This window comes from Pseudonaja textilis, chromosome 14, assembly GCF_049901715.1.
Source record: "Pseudonaja textilis isolate UNSWEBS1 chromosome 14, rPseTex1.2, whole genome shotgun sequence".
NCBI classification, from domain to species: domain Eukaryota; kingdom Metazoa; phylum Chordata; class Lepidosauria; order Squamata; family Elapidae; genus Pseudonaja; species Pseudonaja textilis.
Window position 1 is genome coordinate 14,171,153 of NC_142003.1, and position 15,859 is coordinate 14,187,011.

General features: G+C 43.8%; 1 protein-coding gene across 4 annotated transcripts in view; it reads left to right on the forward strand.

Moving 5' to 3' along the window:
* GRID2IP (Grid2 interacting protein) overlaps window positions 1-15,859 on the forward strand; it is a 92,516-nt gene that overhangs the window by 34,411 nt on the left and 42,246 nt on the right. For all 4 annotated transcript variants that reach the window (XM_087912621.1, XM_087912623.1, XM_087912620.1 and 1 more), the window contains 6 exons: window positions 5,229-5,483; window positions 7,227-7,312; window positions 10,115-10,184; window positions 10,964-11,058; window positions 11,391-11,574; window positions 14,162-14,334. In XM_087912621.1, the coding sequence (XP_087768747.1) occupies window positions 5,229-5,483; window positions 7,227-7,312; window positions 10,115-10,184; window positions 10,964-11,058; window positions 11,391-11,574; window positions 14,162-14,334 (863 nt within the window). The remainder of the gene's footprint in view (window positions 1-5,228; window positions 5,484-7,226; window positions 7,313-10,114; window positions 10,185-10,963; window positions 11,059-11,390; window positions 11,575-14,161; window positions 14,335-15,859) is intronic.

A 15,859-nucleotide genomic window follows, 5' to 3' on the forward strand; every position in this document is an offset into this window, starting at 1 on the left:
AATGCTGAAAGGAGGTCACCTAGGAAGTCAAAAACTGTTTTTTTTTTCATTCCACGGTGCCAGAAATGGAATGAATATCAATTATGGAAGAGCAGACTCCATTTGAATTTTTTGAAAGAAAAAAAAAATCCTAATAATAGGAGAATTTGACCTTGGAGCCGGTGGAGGGTATTGCTTTTTCCCTGGAGGTGTTGAAGCAGAAACTAGATAGCATCCAAGCCAGGATATTTTAATTTGGATTCCTGCACTGATCAGGGCTTGAATTGGATGTTCCCTTCCCGATTCTGAGATTTTGCTGCAGGGTTGGAGGTTTGTTCAGCACTTTTCCAAAAACAGGACCTTCGTCCTTTAGGTGAGAAGTAGAGAAGGCATTTCAGTGAGCAAAAAGGATTGATGTCTTGGTTCTCTTAGCACAGCAGGGCAGGAAGAAGGAAGCACAGTCGAAACAGAAATGGTCCGGCTTTCCTACTGGCTCAGCTCAAGAGTAAAATCCTGCCCATCGATGGATACAGCTACCCGAACATCACTCACTATTCTGGAACATAAATCACATTTCTTCCCCATTATGAGGATGGAATTTGAGCCGGAGAATTGGGAGTTGTCAGAAGAAAGTCCCACGAACATGCTTTGCAAGGAGAGTGCAGAACCAACCTAGAACTAGGCAGACATTTCCCGAGAGTTAGAACAATTAATCGGTGAAATGACTTGCCTTCAGAAGTTGTGGTTGTTCCAACCCTGGAGATTTTAAAGAAGAGAATGGACAACATTTGTCTGAAATGGTCTAGGGTTTCCTGCTTGTCCAAGGTCTCTTCCAACTTGATTGTTCTAGAATTGTGGGTTCTAATTTGGGAAAGCTCATCATCTTGTCACCAAAAGCAAATAATGAACAGAGATGTCTTGTGTGGCCGCTGGAGGAAGGTATCTTCTCTTTCCAAGTGGCAGAGAACTTGAATGTGACCCAGAGGGATTTGGGGAGAGGGGGGCTTCCTTTCTACTGGAGAGAGCTGAGGTGTGGAGAGTGGGAGGGGTCAGAGACACCACTGAGAAATCCGCTTGCTTCTATACATATTGAGAGCCCCCTCCCCCCCTGCTCTTGCACAGAAGAAAGAGGCAATTTGGCAGTGTCCTCCCCGTGGAGCCGTTCTTCTTCAGAGAAGCGAGGGGATCGTCATAAAAATATACAAAAGACCTTTCCTTTTCTGCCAAGGACTTCCTTCCTGTCCTCCATTTTTTGATCAGTGCAGCAGCAGGTAAAATGGCGCTGCCTGCATTGCCAAAGGAAACGGAGGTATTGTGTAGGCCAAGCATTTCCCCCAAACCTTGTTAGATCTCAAGAGTGTTCAAAAAGATCCTTGAGGGGATTATTGGATCCTGGTGTCTTTACAGTCGACCCCCTAAAGTAGGCGAGGCTGACTGCTCGATCAGGGAGCTTCCAGGCTGGCAGATATTTTAATCATGGGTGGGGTAATGAATATTCAGCTGGACCTGGGAAGTGTGGAATGGGTAGCAATGCAGATTGAAAGGCAAGATTTGTTGCAGAAAAGAGCAACAAGAATGATTAGGGGACTGGAGACTAAAACCTATGAAATAGTACAGGTTTTCCTACTTGAGCAGGGGGCTGGACTAGAAGACCTCCAAGATCCCTTTCAGATTCTTATTCTATTCTATTCTATTCTTAATTATATTCCATTCCATTCCATTCTATTCTATTCCATATTTTCTATTCTGTTCTGTTCTGTTCTGTCCTGTTCTACTCTACTCTACTCTACTCTACTCTACCCTACTCTACTCCACTCCATTCCACTCCACTCCACTCCATTCCATTCCATTGCATATTTTCTGTTCTATTCTATTCTATTCTATTCTATTCTATTCTATTCTATTCTATTCTATTCTATTCTATTCTATTCTATTCAGAACAGTTGCAGGATTTGGTATCTCTAGTCTAGAGAAAAGAAGGACCAGAGGTGACATAATAGCAGTGTTGCAATATTTGATGGGCTGCCACAAAGATAGGGGTGGGGGGCAACCTATTTTTCAAAGCACCAGAAAGCAGGACAAGAAACAATGGATGGAAACTAATCAAGGAGAGAAGCAACCTAGAAATAAGGAGGAATTTCCTAACAAGGAGGACCATTAACCAATGGAATGGCTTGCCTTCAGAAGTTGTGGCTGCTCTATCACTGCGGCCTTTCAAGAAGAGACCGGACAGCCACTTGTCTGGAATTGTACAGATTCTTCTGCTCAAGCAGGGAGTTGGTCTAGAAGACCTCCAAGGTCCCTTCCAACACTGTTATTCCATGTACTATTTTCAGAAAGTGGCAGAAGAGGGATAATGCTGTTGCATTACCTCCACATAATGCCTGGGCTGACCCAAGAGCAGGGGGCCATCCCTGCCCCCCTGTGATGATCTGGGCCTCATTCTTCTGCTTCTGCAGCGTTTTTATTTTTGGGTTCAGAAGCTGCAGGGGGAATTTTCTCACGGGGAAATCTTTATGGGGGATACAGTCTTTGACAAGCATGTGGGTGGGTGTGGGAGTGTTCAGTCTGCGGGAAGGCTGTGGATGCACAAGAAGGTTGTAAAGGAGCCCAGTGCAGATCTATATCTTTTGGTGTAATTAGTCCTGCTAGCAAATATGCTCAGAAGCCCCCTGAGTGTTGGAGGTTGGTGAGGGGGCAGAATGGCGGCAAAGAACGAGCGATTCTTAAATTCCAGAGAAGGGGTCTCTAGTGTTTCAACAGCAAGCCTTTTGAGGTATTGAGCTATAAAATATTGTGGCTTACTCTTCCCAGTTGTGTGCATTATCCAGTGACCTAATAGCAACACGCATAACACTAAACCCAGGTGAATCTAACACAATTGTTATGTCTACATATCCAGAGAAACCATATTACAACTCCAGGTGGCAGCCTGATTTTCACAACAAGCTAAGCCAAGCCCTTGGCTGGGTTTTAGCGGGCAGGTCTTTGTCAATATCCAGCGGGGTTGGTGAAGCAGCTTGACTCTTTAAAGCTTGCATGGGCGTATTTGGGAGGCAGGGGGGAAGGGCCAATGAGGTGCCTTAGCCAACTTGTCACAGCCAACTCGCGGTGGCCATCTTGCCACGGGACAAGAATTACACTAAGGCCAAAGAAATGGTGGGATAGAATCATTAAAGAAAGGAGGGACGAAATGAAATGTAAATCACACACACAAAAAAAATTAAAAATCATTTTAAATAATTCAGTTGGATAGTTGAATTGGTCCATGGTGAGTTGATGTGGCAGTGGTGGGATTCAAATTTTTTTACTACTGGTTCTGTGTGGCTTGGTGGGCATGGCAGGGGAAGGTTACTGCAAAATCCCCCTTCCCTCCCCACCTCCACTAACCTGCTTTCCAGCTCCGTTCTCCTGTGCAGGGCAACCAAAGGAGACCCAGCCAATCAGCTGGGACTCGATGGGAGGCAGAGAATAGATGTGGGCTGGGGCAGTCAGAGGGGGTACTTGCTGGTTCTTAGAACTACTTACAATTTCTGCTACTGGTTCTCCAGAACTGGTCAGAACCTGCTGAAGACCCACCTCTGGACTGTGGCAAGTTGTCCCATTCTGTCCTGTAGAGGTGACTTGGGTTCTGTTTCCCTCGAGAGCATCTCTTGGAGACCAGACATTAGAGCAGGGGGTCTCCAAACTTGGCCACTTTAAGACTTGTGGACTTCAACTCCCAGAATTCCTCAGTCAGGAATTCTCGGAGTTGGTCCACACATCTTAAAGTGGCCCAAGTTGGAGATCTCTGCATTAGAGGCTTCAGCTCACCTGCCAGGGCTGTGACTGATAAATGCCCTGAACGCCCCTACCCCAGCCATGAAGAAACAGGAAGAGAGCAGCACCAGGTGCTCAGCTGTGTCAGCATAGATGGAAGGGCTGGGCTGGGTGTCGACACCCCGTGCAGCAGAACCAACAATCATGCCTTCAGGGATGGGACGGATGAGGGGCCATGGAGCTGAATTTGCTGTCAGGCTGTAATGAAACAAACAAAACACCCACCACCGGGGAGTTCAGCCACATTCTGCAGCCGTCTTACAAACTACAATGTCCCCCACGTGGGGCTACACATCAACTCTCGGCGCTTCCTGTCGATATTGAAGTCAACCCAAGTCTCAAGATTGTTGCCCCAGCTCTGTGCCAGCAGCCGAGCTCCTCTTATCTCCCTTTGCTAGCCTTGAGGGTGGCCAGATCAGCATGTAGGTCGGGCTCCTGGAGGCTGGACTCTCCTGGTGTCCAGGAGAAGAAAAGACATACAGTAGAACATAGAATTACAGAGTCGGAAGGGAACTCAGAGGTCTTCTAGTCTTGCTCGAGCAGAAGATCCTATATCTTTTCGAGAAACAGTGGTCCGGTCTCTTTTTGAAAGCTCCAGTGATGAAGCATCCACAACTTCTGACAGCAAGCTGTTCCAATGGTTGATTGTTCTCACCCTTAGGAAGTTTCTCCTTAGTTCTGAATTGCTTCCCTCCTTAATTAGTTCCTTCTTGTCTTGCCTTTTGGCCCTTTGGAAAATAGTTTGGACCCCTCCTCTTTGTAGGAGCAAGCCTCAAATGTCGGAACATTTGCTACCATGTTCTCCCAGTCCTTCTTATCGTTAGACTAGACTTACCCAATTCCTGTAACCATTCTTCGCATGTTCTTCTCAGGCTTCTGAGCTTCTCTAAGAGCTGCTTTGGGTTATGTGCCTTTGTGAAAGCAGCAGCCAAGATGTTGAGACCCTAGAAGGATGAGAATAGCAGCCAGGATGATGAGGGGACGAGGCTAAAACATACAGTGAATGGTTTCAGGAACTGGGCATGGCTGGTCTAGAGAAGAGAAGGACCAGGGGAGACAGGAGAGCAATCTTCCAATATTTGAAGGGCCGCCACAGAGAGGAGGAGGGGGGTCAAGCTAATTTTCAAGGCATGAAGGCAAGGAATAATGGTTGGAAAATGAACAAGGAGAGATTCAACCTGGAAATAAGGAGGAATTTTCTGACAGTGAGAGCAATCAGCCAGTGGAACAGAAGTTGCCTTCGGAAGTTCTGGGAGTTTCATCCCTGGAAGCTTTGAAGAAGAGACTGGACTGCTATCTGTCAGGAATGGTGTAGGATCTCCTGCTTGGGCAGGGGATTGGACTAGATGACCTACAAGGTCCCTTCCAACTCTGCACATCTGTTAACCCTCTGCCCCTTCCCTAACCCAGGTCTTTTCTCATGTTCCCAGGATCTTCATCCCCAGGAAACACCGGCAACGCTTTGATGAGGTGGTGTCCCAGAGTCTCATCAGCAAGCTGTGCCGAGCCAAGAGGCAACAGCCGGCCAACCGCCTGAGACGAAGCCGCAGCGAAGACCATCACGAGCGACTGCTGGTCTCCACCCGGGCCAGCTCGGTGCCCCGGAGCCAGGAGGAGAATTGCCTGAGCTTGAGAAAGTCCACCACCCTGATTGGCAGCAATGTGGGGACGGGGGCAGCTTGCAGGTAAGATCCCCTCTCGAAGATGCAGGTTCTCGAGCAGAACCTGTCCATCATCAGAAGACCTAAAGAGCTCAGGCAGAGCTTGTTTTTAGGCCATTTTGGAAAGGAGAGGAGTAGAAAGTTTACTGATATATTTATGCATTGTCTATGGAGACCTTATATGTCCTTGGGATATTGTAAGGAGGGGCAGACTAGAAAAGCTTCACCTGAAGATTTGGACGTGAAGTGGATTACTGCATATGAAAAGGATTATTAGCAGGGGTGGGACTTTAGTGGTTTGGCCTGGTTCAGGCGAACTGGTAGCTCCAAGGATCAGCTGCTGGGCCTGCCCGCTTGCCTCAGTTCTAGTCTGTGCTTTATATCCTGGTTTTCAAGCTCACCTGATTCGCACGGCACAGCGAATTGCCGCACGTCATTGCTGGAGAAGGTCAGCTCTACTCATGCGCTCACCGAACTGGTTGTTACACTGGTTGAATTGCATCCCTGATTATTAGGGTTTTTTTGTTTTAATGACTGATAGAGAAGTGATCTGTGTAACATGCCAGTCCAAGACAGAATTGCAAAGATTCTCGGTTTGAAAGGATTTTTATATGTAAAATAGTGTTTCAAGGTTGACTCAGCCTTCCATCCTTCCGAGATGGGTCAAATGAGGATCCAGATTGTTGGGGGCAAGAGGCTGACTCTGTAAACCACTCAGAGAGGGGCTGTAAAGCACTGGGAAGCAGGATATAAGTCTAAGTGCTATTGCTGCTGCTATTGCCATTCCTTTTCCCTTCCCTTCCCTTCCCTTCCCTTCCCTTTCCTTTCTTTCCCTTCTCTTCTCTCCTCTCCTCTCCTCTCCTTTCCCTTCCTTCCATGGTGGCTGTTGAGGTATTCCTTATTAGGAGAATGAGTGCACTCAGGGAAACATAGTGAGAGTGATGTTGAATAACACACAACCAGCATACAGATACACTGAATAGTAAAATGTAGGTTTTACTTCCAGTAAACGGGTAAACAAAGTCCAACAAACAGTCCAAATAATACACAGTTAAAGCAGTTACTATCAGTCCAGGGATAATCCAAAAACAAAATCCAGTATCATAAACAAAGTTCAGTAAACAGAGTTTGCTAACAGTTGCAAGACTCACAGCAATCCAAGCAGAACAATGATCAGGCAAAATGGCAAAACAGGAAATTCAAGAAGAGAGAAACCAGGTTTCTGGCTCCATCTTATGGCCATTGGAGGAACCTCAGCCAATCACAATTACAGCATTCTCTTAAAGATATAGTATTAAATTACTATCCCGGTTTATATATTTCCAATCCAATTGTTAGGTGACTATCATTCCTAACAGTGACACAGTGGTTTTAAAGTGCAATATTGCAGGCTGACTCTACTGACAGCCAGGAGTTCAATCCTGACCAGCTGAAGATTGACTCGGCCTTCCATCCTTCCGAGGTGGTTAAAAGAGGACCCAGATTGTTAGGGGCAAGAGGCTGATTCTGTAAACCACTTAGAGAAGACTGTAAAGCACTGTGAAGTGGTGTATAAGTCTAAATGCTATTGCTAGTCTCAAACTTGGCCATTTTACAATGGGTGGACTTCAAGTCCCAGAATTCCCCAGCCCAGCCATGCTGGCTGGGGAATTCTGGGACTTGAAATCCACCCTTCTGAAAGATGAGAGAAGGGAGAGAAAGTCCTGCTCTGCTCCTTTTTGGATTCCCTGTCTAATGTAAGGGCTACTATGTGCTCTCCTTCCCCAGAACTGTCCGTGTCTACAAGGGCAGTAGAAGTTTCGGGTTTACATTACGTGGCCATGCCCCTGTGTGGATCGAGTCCATCTTGCCTGGTAAGAGGAACCCTCTTTTGTTGCTGAAGAATTTCATTTCCTGGGCAAACCTGGCAAGGTTACCCAAACTTCACTTGGAGTCCAGATATTTTAGAAACACCTTTGTGTTCTTCACCAATTGTGAATTCTTCACCAAATGGACTTCTTGACTTCTCCTTTTCTTTTCTCAGTTTATTTGCGGCTTATTCACATGCTCAAAAAATTTTTGTTTCTCCCTTTTAACTTTTTGTGCCATTTCTTCCTGTACTATCAAATTCAGTCTATGTCTTATAAATTCCATTTTCTTTTTAACTTTACCTTTTTGAGGGTCATTCTGTAATTCTACTTCCAGTTCCTTAAGTTCCTCCTGTAGAACTTTTTGTTAATATTTTTTTCCTATTTTTTCCTGCCACATATGCTATTGTCAATCCTTGGATGTACGCCTTTGCTGTGTCCCACAACATTTGTGTTGTAATTCCTTCGTTCCTATTTTTTTTGAAGAAGTCCAACTCCCTCTCCATCATTTGTACATATTCTTTTTCTTTCATTATTGCATGGTTCTCTTTCCATCTTCCTCTTCTCTTCTGTCATCTCCATATCACTTTTATTGGATTATGATCATCTTGGGGGTTAGTCATTATTTCTACTTCCTCTATATCATTTCTCAATCCCGATGTCATCCATGCCATATCAATTCTTGACCATGAACAATGTGCATTTGAGTAAAAGATATACTGCCTACTTTTTTCATTTCATTCCCTCCTTAGGTTTTGTAAGTTTAGTTCTTTCATCTCAAAAAATGTGCTTAGAAGTATTCTCTTAATTTTATCATTTTTACTACTTTTATAGTCTCTTTTTCCTCCACCCCTGCATTGAAATCACCTATTAAGCACACATTTTCATATTCCGCCTCCATTATTTTTTCGTGTAATTTCCTATACAATTCTTTCTGATTATTGTTTGGTGCATATATTACAGTAAGCAAGATTTGTTTTAAATTTATTATTATTTCCATCATCAATACACTTCTGTGTCCATCTGTGTATGTTTGTTTTGCCTTTATCCTTTCCTTAATATATATATATAGCAATTCCCCTTTTCTTCTGATGAATGAACATATCTGCGTACATGGTGATGGCTGTGACCTTGACTTTTTTTGCCTCTGGGTGCTCCTAATCTACCAGCCTCTGCAAAGGAAATGCAACCAGAGCGGGGGAATGGGTACAACCAGAACAAAAATAAAATGTGGCTCAATTCAATGTTAATTTTATTCAAGTGAAATCTTGTTTGTTTTAATTAAGTTTAAGTAATTCCATTATGATCTTCTAAGAATTTCATCCTTTTCCTGCTCTATATAAATAAAACTACGCTACCTACCGTGACCACTTTTGGTAGCTACAGGTGGCTTCAGGTTGTGTATATTTGGAACATGGGGTAAGAATTCCTCCCTAGTGAAACCATTTCATCTCTCTGGACTCAGGCCACCCCATGCCTATGAAGGAGGCCAGGGGGCATGAAATCTATGAATACAATTGGTGGACTCATCCAGATGTCCCAACATCCTAGGTGTGAGAGTGAATCACCACTATGGGGCTGTTTCCCAACCTGAGCAGGGCATGAATATTGGAGAAGTTTCCTTCTCTATGACTGTGAATGTTCTGTCCTCACTACATGGTACTTTGTGTGTAGCTTGACATGCAGCTAAACTCTCCTATCCTTTAATAAACCAGACTGTGTACATAGACTTTGGTGCCTTATTAAAAACATGATGAGGTGAAACATTGAGGCTATTGTAGAAAGTTGGCACCTACCCCTCTCCTAGAAGAATGAAATATTTTGAGAAATATTTAAAAAGGCAGAATATTATGTTTCCCTGGATGAGAAGTGGAGAAACATGCTCCTGGAAAGCAGACCCCACCTTCCTTAATAGCCCTAAGCAGATGACAGCACTTAAGAGATAAAGAGGTAGATACTCCTATTCATAAGCAAATGCCCTCACCCAAGATCCAACAAAGGTAGGATTAGCCCTCAGCCACAATAGGAATTGCCCAATGGCCCTTTATTGCATCACCCTCACCTTCAACCAAATATCTAGGATTTGTACTTTGCCTATAGAGTCAGCTACGACCCCTACATGACCTCATGGGAGTCTGACAACAGCCAGTAAAATATATGTTCTTGCACAGGAAAAGGAAGCTCAAATTCAAAGCCCAAAGAGAAGGTATAAATACCGCCCCACACACTAAACTCCATGGGGTGGGCTACCCAGAATCACACCTGCTTTTGTTCATTGTTAAATCCTCTTTCCAATCTGCCTCCATGTTTCCAGTGTCTTTCTCCCAGCTTGGAACTAGACCTGCATATTTCTTCCAACACTATGTATGGGATACAGATTTTGTCTTCAGAAGAACATGTGTCACAGATTAAGCTGGATTCTTCTAGATGTTTCTATTACCTCAGAATGTTACAAAATGGAGTCTGGCTTCTAAGGATGCACCTTCTTTTGCAGAATGAGGGATAATGAGAAGTAAAGATGTCTTGTATGGTCAAACACCATCAAATCATTTTCCAAACAATGAAAAATTTGTGTTTGGTCACCAGATGGAGCTCAGTCCAGAGTCTGGTTTGATAGCTAATGGGGGCTCCCCTTCCAGGATCTTGTGATTCTAGGCAAAAAAGATGGTTGCTGGAATTGCCTAAATTCTTGGGAGTCGAGCCAAAAGGAGAGATGTGCCTTTGTGACCCCGGCAGATTCTGCAAATAGAGCAACTGTTGGAGTCCTCCAAAGGTTTCTTTGATTGTTTGTTTGTTTTGTCTTTGCAGGGAGTCCAGCTGACAAAGCGTCCCTGAAAGCTGGCGACAGAATCTTGTTCCTGAATGGCCTGGATATGAGGTGAATTAGCAGCTTCTTTGCTTTTTCTCCACCATTATCTCTGGAGTTTGATCACTGGTGGGATTCAAAAATTTTTTTACTACTGGTTCTGTGGATGTGGCTTGGTGGGTCTGGCAGGGGAAAGTTACCACAAAATACTCTACCTGACTCTGTGGTTTCTTCCCCAAATCCCCAAAACTTTAACCTTAGTCTGTCTACTATTGACCTCACCCCTTTCCTAAGAGGTCTGTAGGCGGTGTGCATAAGCGCACCAATCGTGCCCACCATCCCTGTCCTATTGTTTCTTTTATTTTTCTTATATGTACCCATTTCATGTATTCATAACTATGTATATACTTATACCTATTATCTCGTAAGCGATTGACAGATCAAATAAATAAATAAAAATAAATAAATAAAATAAAATCCCCATTCCCTTCTCACCCCACTAACCTGCTTTTCAGCTCCGTTCTCCTGTGCAGGGCAATCAAAGAAGATCCAGCCAATCAACAGGGATTCAATGGGAGGCAGAGAATAGATGGGTTGGAGGGGCCAGTCAGAGGTGGCATTGGCCAGTTCTCTGAACTACACAAAATTCCCATTACCGGTTCTCCAGAACTGTTCAGAACCGGCTGAATACCACCTCTGGGTTTGATGTCCTTCTGACCCTGAGCTGCTTTTCAACTCTCATCGATGGCTCCCCTGTCTGGGGAACCCACTGGGGTTCTTTCAGGCCCCCCTGGTGCTGCTTCTCTCCTCGATTGATCCCCTCTTCTGTTCTGTTCTGTTCTTTTTTGCAGGAACTGTTCCCATGAGAAGGTGGTCTCCATGCTCCAAGGCAGTGGGGCAATGCCCACCCTTGTGGTTGAAGAAGGCATTGTTAGTTTTTCTAGTGGTAAGCAAAGGCCTGGCCGTAATCTTGGAAGGTTAGCCTGCTGTCTTCATCTTTATAGGAGCCAGTCATAAGTCCCTTTTTTTCAGTCCCGTTGTAACTTTGAATGGTCACTAAGCTAACTGTCATAAGTCAAGAACTGTCTGGAGCAAGTAAGGTTCCCTTTGCAATTTCTTAAGGATCAATCCATATATATCACGCAAAATCAAAGAAAGACTTATTCTGATTTAAAAATCAGATCCTACCAATAGGCTCCGGAGATTTAAGTGCCAGCTTGATTTGTCGGAATCTGCTCTGCCTTCTGTTTTAAAAGAGACTTTACTTCTTGTGCCTAGATGGCGAGTCCTCGGAAGCCCCCAGCTCCTCCTCAGCCCTCACCTCCTTGCAGTGGATCGCTGAGATCCTGCCTTCCAGCATCAAGATCCAGGGAAGGACCTTCCACCAACAGCTGGAACATCTGCTCACACCAGCAGAGCGCTACACAGTCTGCAAAGGCCTGGAGAGCTTCTTCCAGCACAGGTAAGGGGATGGGGGACTCCATCCGTCTGTCCAAGGGAAAGATTCTCCCTTGTGCTCCTTCTTGCTCGGGCTCTGCGTTTGGACCTAGCCCCACACAGCTTTGGGGAGAAATTGTGAGGCTGGCGGTTCAGGGCAGGAGCCCAGAGCTGGCGGTGGGTCTCCGTTCACAGCAGAATGTCTGAGTTGGCTTCAGCAAAGATTTCCTCTGGCATGGAGTGAAAAGATTGCCTAAGCCTTCAGTTTCAAAGATTGAGGCAACAGCCAAGGTATAACGTCATGTGGGAATGGCCTTGGGGGATAGAAAGAAGAGCCACAGTTGAGAATGTCATGCAAAACAGTGGAGGAAATCTGAGAGCTGCTTTTACACATCTTGCTAGGCTGTTGAGGTAGTCCGGACAAGACGAGCTAGCCCTATTTTTATTGGGACAGCGTAGAGTAGAACAGAACAGAACAGAATACAATAGAATAGAATAGAATATGGAAGGGACCTTGGAGGTCTTCTAGTCCAGCCTCCTGCTCACTGGAAAACTAAGGAGGAGCCCTTTTGAAATGCCTCCTTATACCTCTTTTCCTTCTGTGGGCTGAGCTACATTTTGCATGATGGTTGTCTAGCCTGCAGCTCTTCCTCCCTCTCCCAAGGTTATTTCCACATGCTATTACACAGACATATTTTTATCAGCTTCAATTGATACGTCTACAGAGACCTTATTATCTCTGTGTTGTAAGGCGTTATGCTGACTGCCAATTCATTTCTGGGCAAAATATGGAAACCTTTTAAAAAACTTTAAAATCCTGTGCAGTTTAGACTCAAGAGAGAGAACATCTCTTTCGTTATGAATATCTGTTCTTCCAGAGATTGAAGAAGATAGAACTTAGATTAACAGAGTTAGAAGGGACCTTGGAGGTCATCTAGTCCAATTGTTTTCATGAGCAGGAGAGTCTATAGTACCATTATCTGAGAAAGTTTGCCTTCTTTGTTGCCACCAAAGGATCCCTGACTTTGTTATTGTTTGAAAAGGCATACAAAAAGCAATTTTTTAAAAAGGCTCTGAAGTTTTGATTTCAACTATTGATTTTAACTGTAATTTTTTCTTAATAATTAGGGCATTGTCATATTACTATTACTATTTGCTATTTAAATTGCTATGTTGTATTTTTAATGCTTCAAGTTTGCATTGTAAATATTTTTTACTATAAATCACTGCCAAGTTTTGTAGAATACCGAGTTAACTAAACAATGAACAAGGAAGCAAACAATAGAACACTTATGTGAAACCCCTGATCCAGCCATATGTCAACATTTTGCCACCAGCCCTTCTCCATCCCGTTTGGAAAGCACGATTGATGGATATTGACTGGCAGATAAACATTTGGTCAGAGGGGAAGAAAGCAAAGACAGGGTAGCCACCAATCTTTATTCCAAAATTTTGCCAGCTGTTTTGTTTATTTATATATTTTTACTTTTATTTATTAATTTTTTATGCTGCCCATTTACCTCATAAGGTGACTCTTTCGTTCAGTTTTGCCAGTACTTCATTTTGAACAACATCTTAGTTTTCAGGGATCTATCACTGTCCGGGGCGGGGGTGGGGGGGAGAATTCTAAACCTGTCATTGTATCTTCCCCCACCCTCCAATTCATCAAATTGGCCCTGATGATTGTAACTGACAAGAAGGGAGATTCCTGTGGAACAGTAGAAAAATGTGAAGAGCAATTCCTAACATGAAGCACAAAATTGTCTCCTACAACACCCTACCTGTCTACTACTATGACTACTTCAGCTTCAACTGGAATAAAACATGGGCAAATAATAGATACAAACTCAAAGTAAACCACTCCAAACTCAATTGCAGGAAATATGACATCAGCAACAGAGTGGTCAATGTCTGGAATACTCTACCTGACTCTGTTGTTACATCCTCGAACCCCAAAAACTTTAACCTTAAACTGTGAACCTCACGCCATTCCTAAGAGGTCCTTAAAGGGGGTGTGCATTAGTGCACCAGCGTGCCTACCGTCCCTGTCCTACTGTTCCCATTTATTCCTACTCATTTATTGTGTATATACTTATACCCGTTTATACTTACATGTTTATATGTTATGTTCATACTTATACTTGTTTTCTCATACATGCTTGACAAACTAAATAAATAATTAAATAAAATAAATAAATTCAAGAGTGGGTCCAGTGCAGGTTCTGACCAGTTCTGGAGAACCACTAGTAGCAGAAATTTTGAGTAGTTTGGAAAACTGGCAAATCCCACTTCTGATTGGAGATTTTACAATATCCTTCCCCTGCCACGCCCACCCAACCACGCCCACAAAACCGGTAGTGAAAAAAAAATGGAATCCCACCACTGGTCCAGTGTCCAGAGTAGGGGTGTCTCCTCTCTATTCAGCATGTCCAGGCGAAGCTATGGATGTCTGGCGGCTTCCATTTGTATTCATGTTCCCAGGCCCCTTCCAGCTCTTATCTTATGGTCATCTTATGGTCTTATCTTATGGTCATTCTCTGGGATTGGGATTTCCTCCTCATCCTCCTCCTCCTCCCTAAAGAAGTCTTTTGTTTCCTTCCTTGTCCACTCAGGAACATTGACACCTTGATTGTGGATGTCTACCCTGTCCTGGACACGCCCTCCAAGCAGGTGATCTGGCAGTTCATCTACCAGCTGCTAACCTACGAGGAGCAGGCCCACTGCCAGCAGAAAATTGCCAGGTTCCTTGGCTACAAGTCCATGGCCAGTGGCCCATCCGATGCTGGTGAGTTCACCCCTGAGTGCTACTTCTGGACTGCCCAGCAGCTCATAGTATCTTCATAGAATTCTTTATTGGACAAGTGTGATTGGACACACAAGGAATTTGTCTTTGGTGCAAATGCTCTCAGTGTCCATAAAAGAAAAGATACAGTTGTCAAGAGTCAAGAATCATCAGGTGCAACACTTAATGATAGTCATAGGGTACAACAAGCAATCAAATCATACTAGGAAACAATCAATATAAATTGTAAGGATACAAACGACAAAGTTACAGCCATACAGTCACAAGTGGGAGGGAATGGATGATAAGGAGTGATGAGAAGATTAATAGTAATAGTAGTTCAGACTTTGTAAATAGTTGGACAGTGTTGAGGGAATTATTTGTTTAGCAGAGTGATGGCTTTTGGGAAAAAACTGTCCTTGTGTCTAGTTGTTCTGATGTGCATTGCCCTGTAGCATCATTTTGAGGGAAGGAGTTGAAACAGTTTATGTCTGGGATGTGAGGGGTCTGTAAATATTTTCACAGTCCCCTTTTTGACTCGTGCAGTATACAGGTCCTCGATGGAAGGCAGGTTGGTAGTAAATGTTTTTTCTGCAGTCCTAATTATCTTCTGAAGTCTGTGTCTGTCCTGTTGGGTTGCAGAACCAAACCAGACAGTTATGGAGGTGCAGATGACAGACTCAATAATAGTGCGTGAGATATGGATGGCAATCCGTGTTCGTGTGTGCAGATTTGTTATTTGTGAAAAAAGATGTATGTGTCTGTCCATATTCTAGAACTAACAACAAAATATTGCGCACACAGTTAAAAAAAAAGGTAGGTGTGCAACAGATGGTTTTTGGAAAGGAAGGTAAGGGAAACTCTCTAAAGCAGGGGTGTCCAACCTTGGCAACTTTAAGACTTGTGGACTTCAGCTCCCAGAATTCCTCAGAGTTGAAGTCCACAAGTCTTAAAGCTGCCAAGGTTGGACACCCCTGCTCTAAAGAATGGTACAAAGATTTAGGGTGGTAGGAGTGGGGCAGAAAGAGGCCCTGGAGGTATTTCCAGAAAGTCAGGTGCTTTAATTTCCAACAGTAAGAGACACAAATATTTTCTAATAGGAATAGGACTATTTTTAATTGGGCAAGTGTGATTGGGAAGCACAAGGAATTTGTCTCTGGTGCAGAAGCGCTCAGTGTGCACACAAGCAACGTGATAAATCATCATCATCATAACCATAATACAATCATAAATCATAGGATACAACACTTAGTGACAGTCATAGGATACTAAATAAAAGCAATCAACATAAATCACAAGAGACAACAAAGTGATAGTCACAAGATGCTAAAGGAAAGATGAGAAGGAGGACCGTAACAATACAGACCTATTGCATGGATATAGTATGTAGGATATATGTATAAATGTAGGCTGAGGGGGTGTTTTGGGCTTAGAAGAAGCAACGGGGGGCTCCAGAGAAACGGTGTTCAGGAACAGCCTGCGAATAAAAGGGGAGAAAGAGGAGCAGAGGGAAAACTCTTGGAGAGGG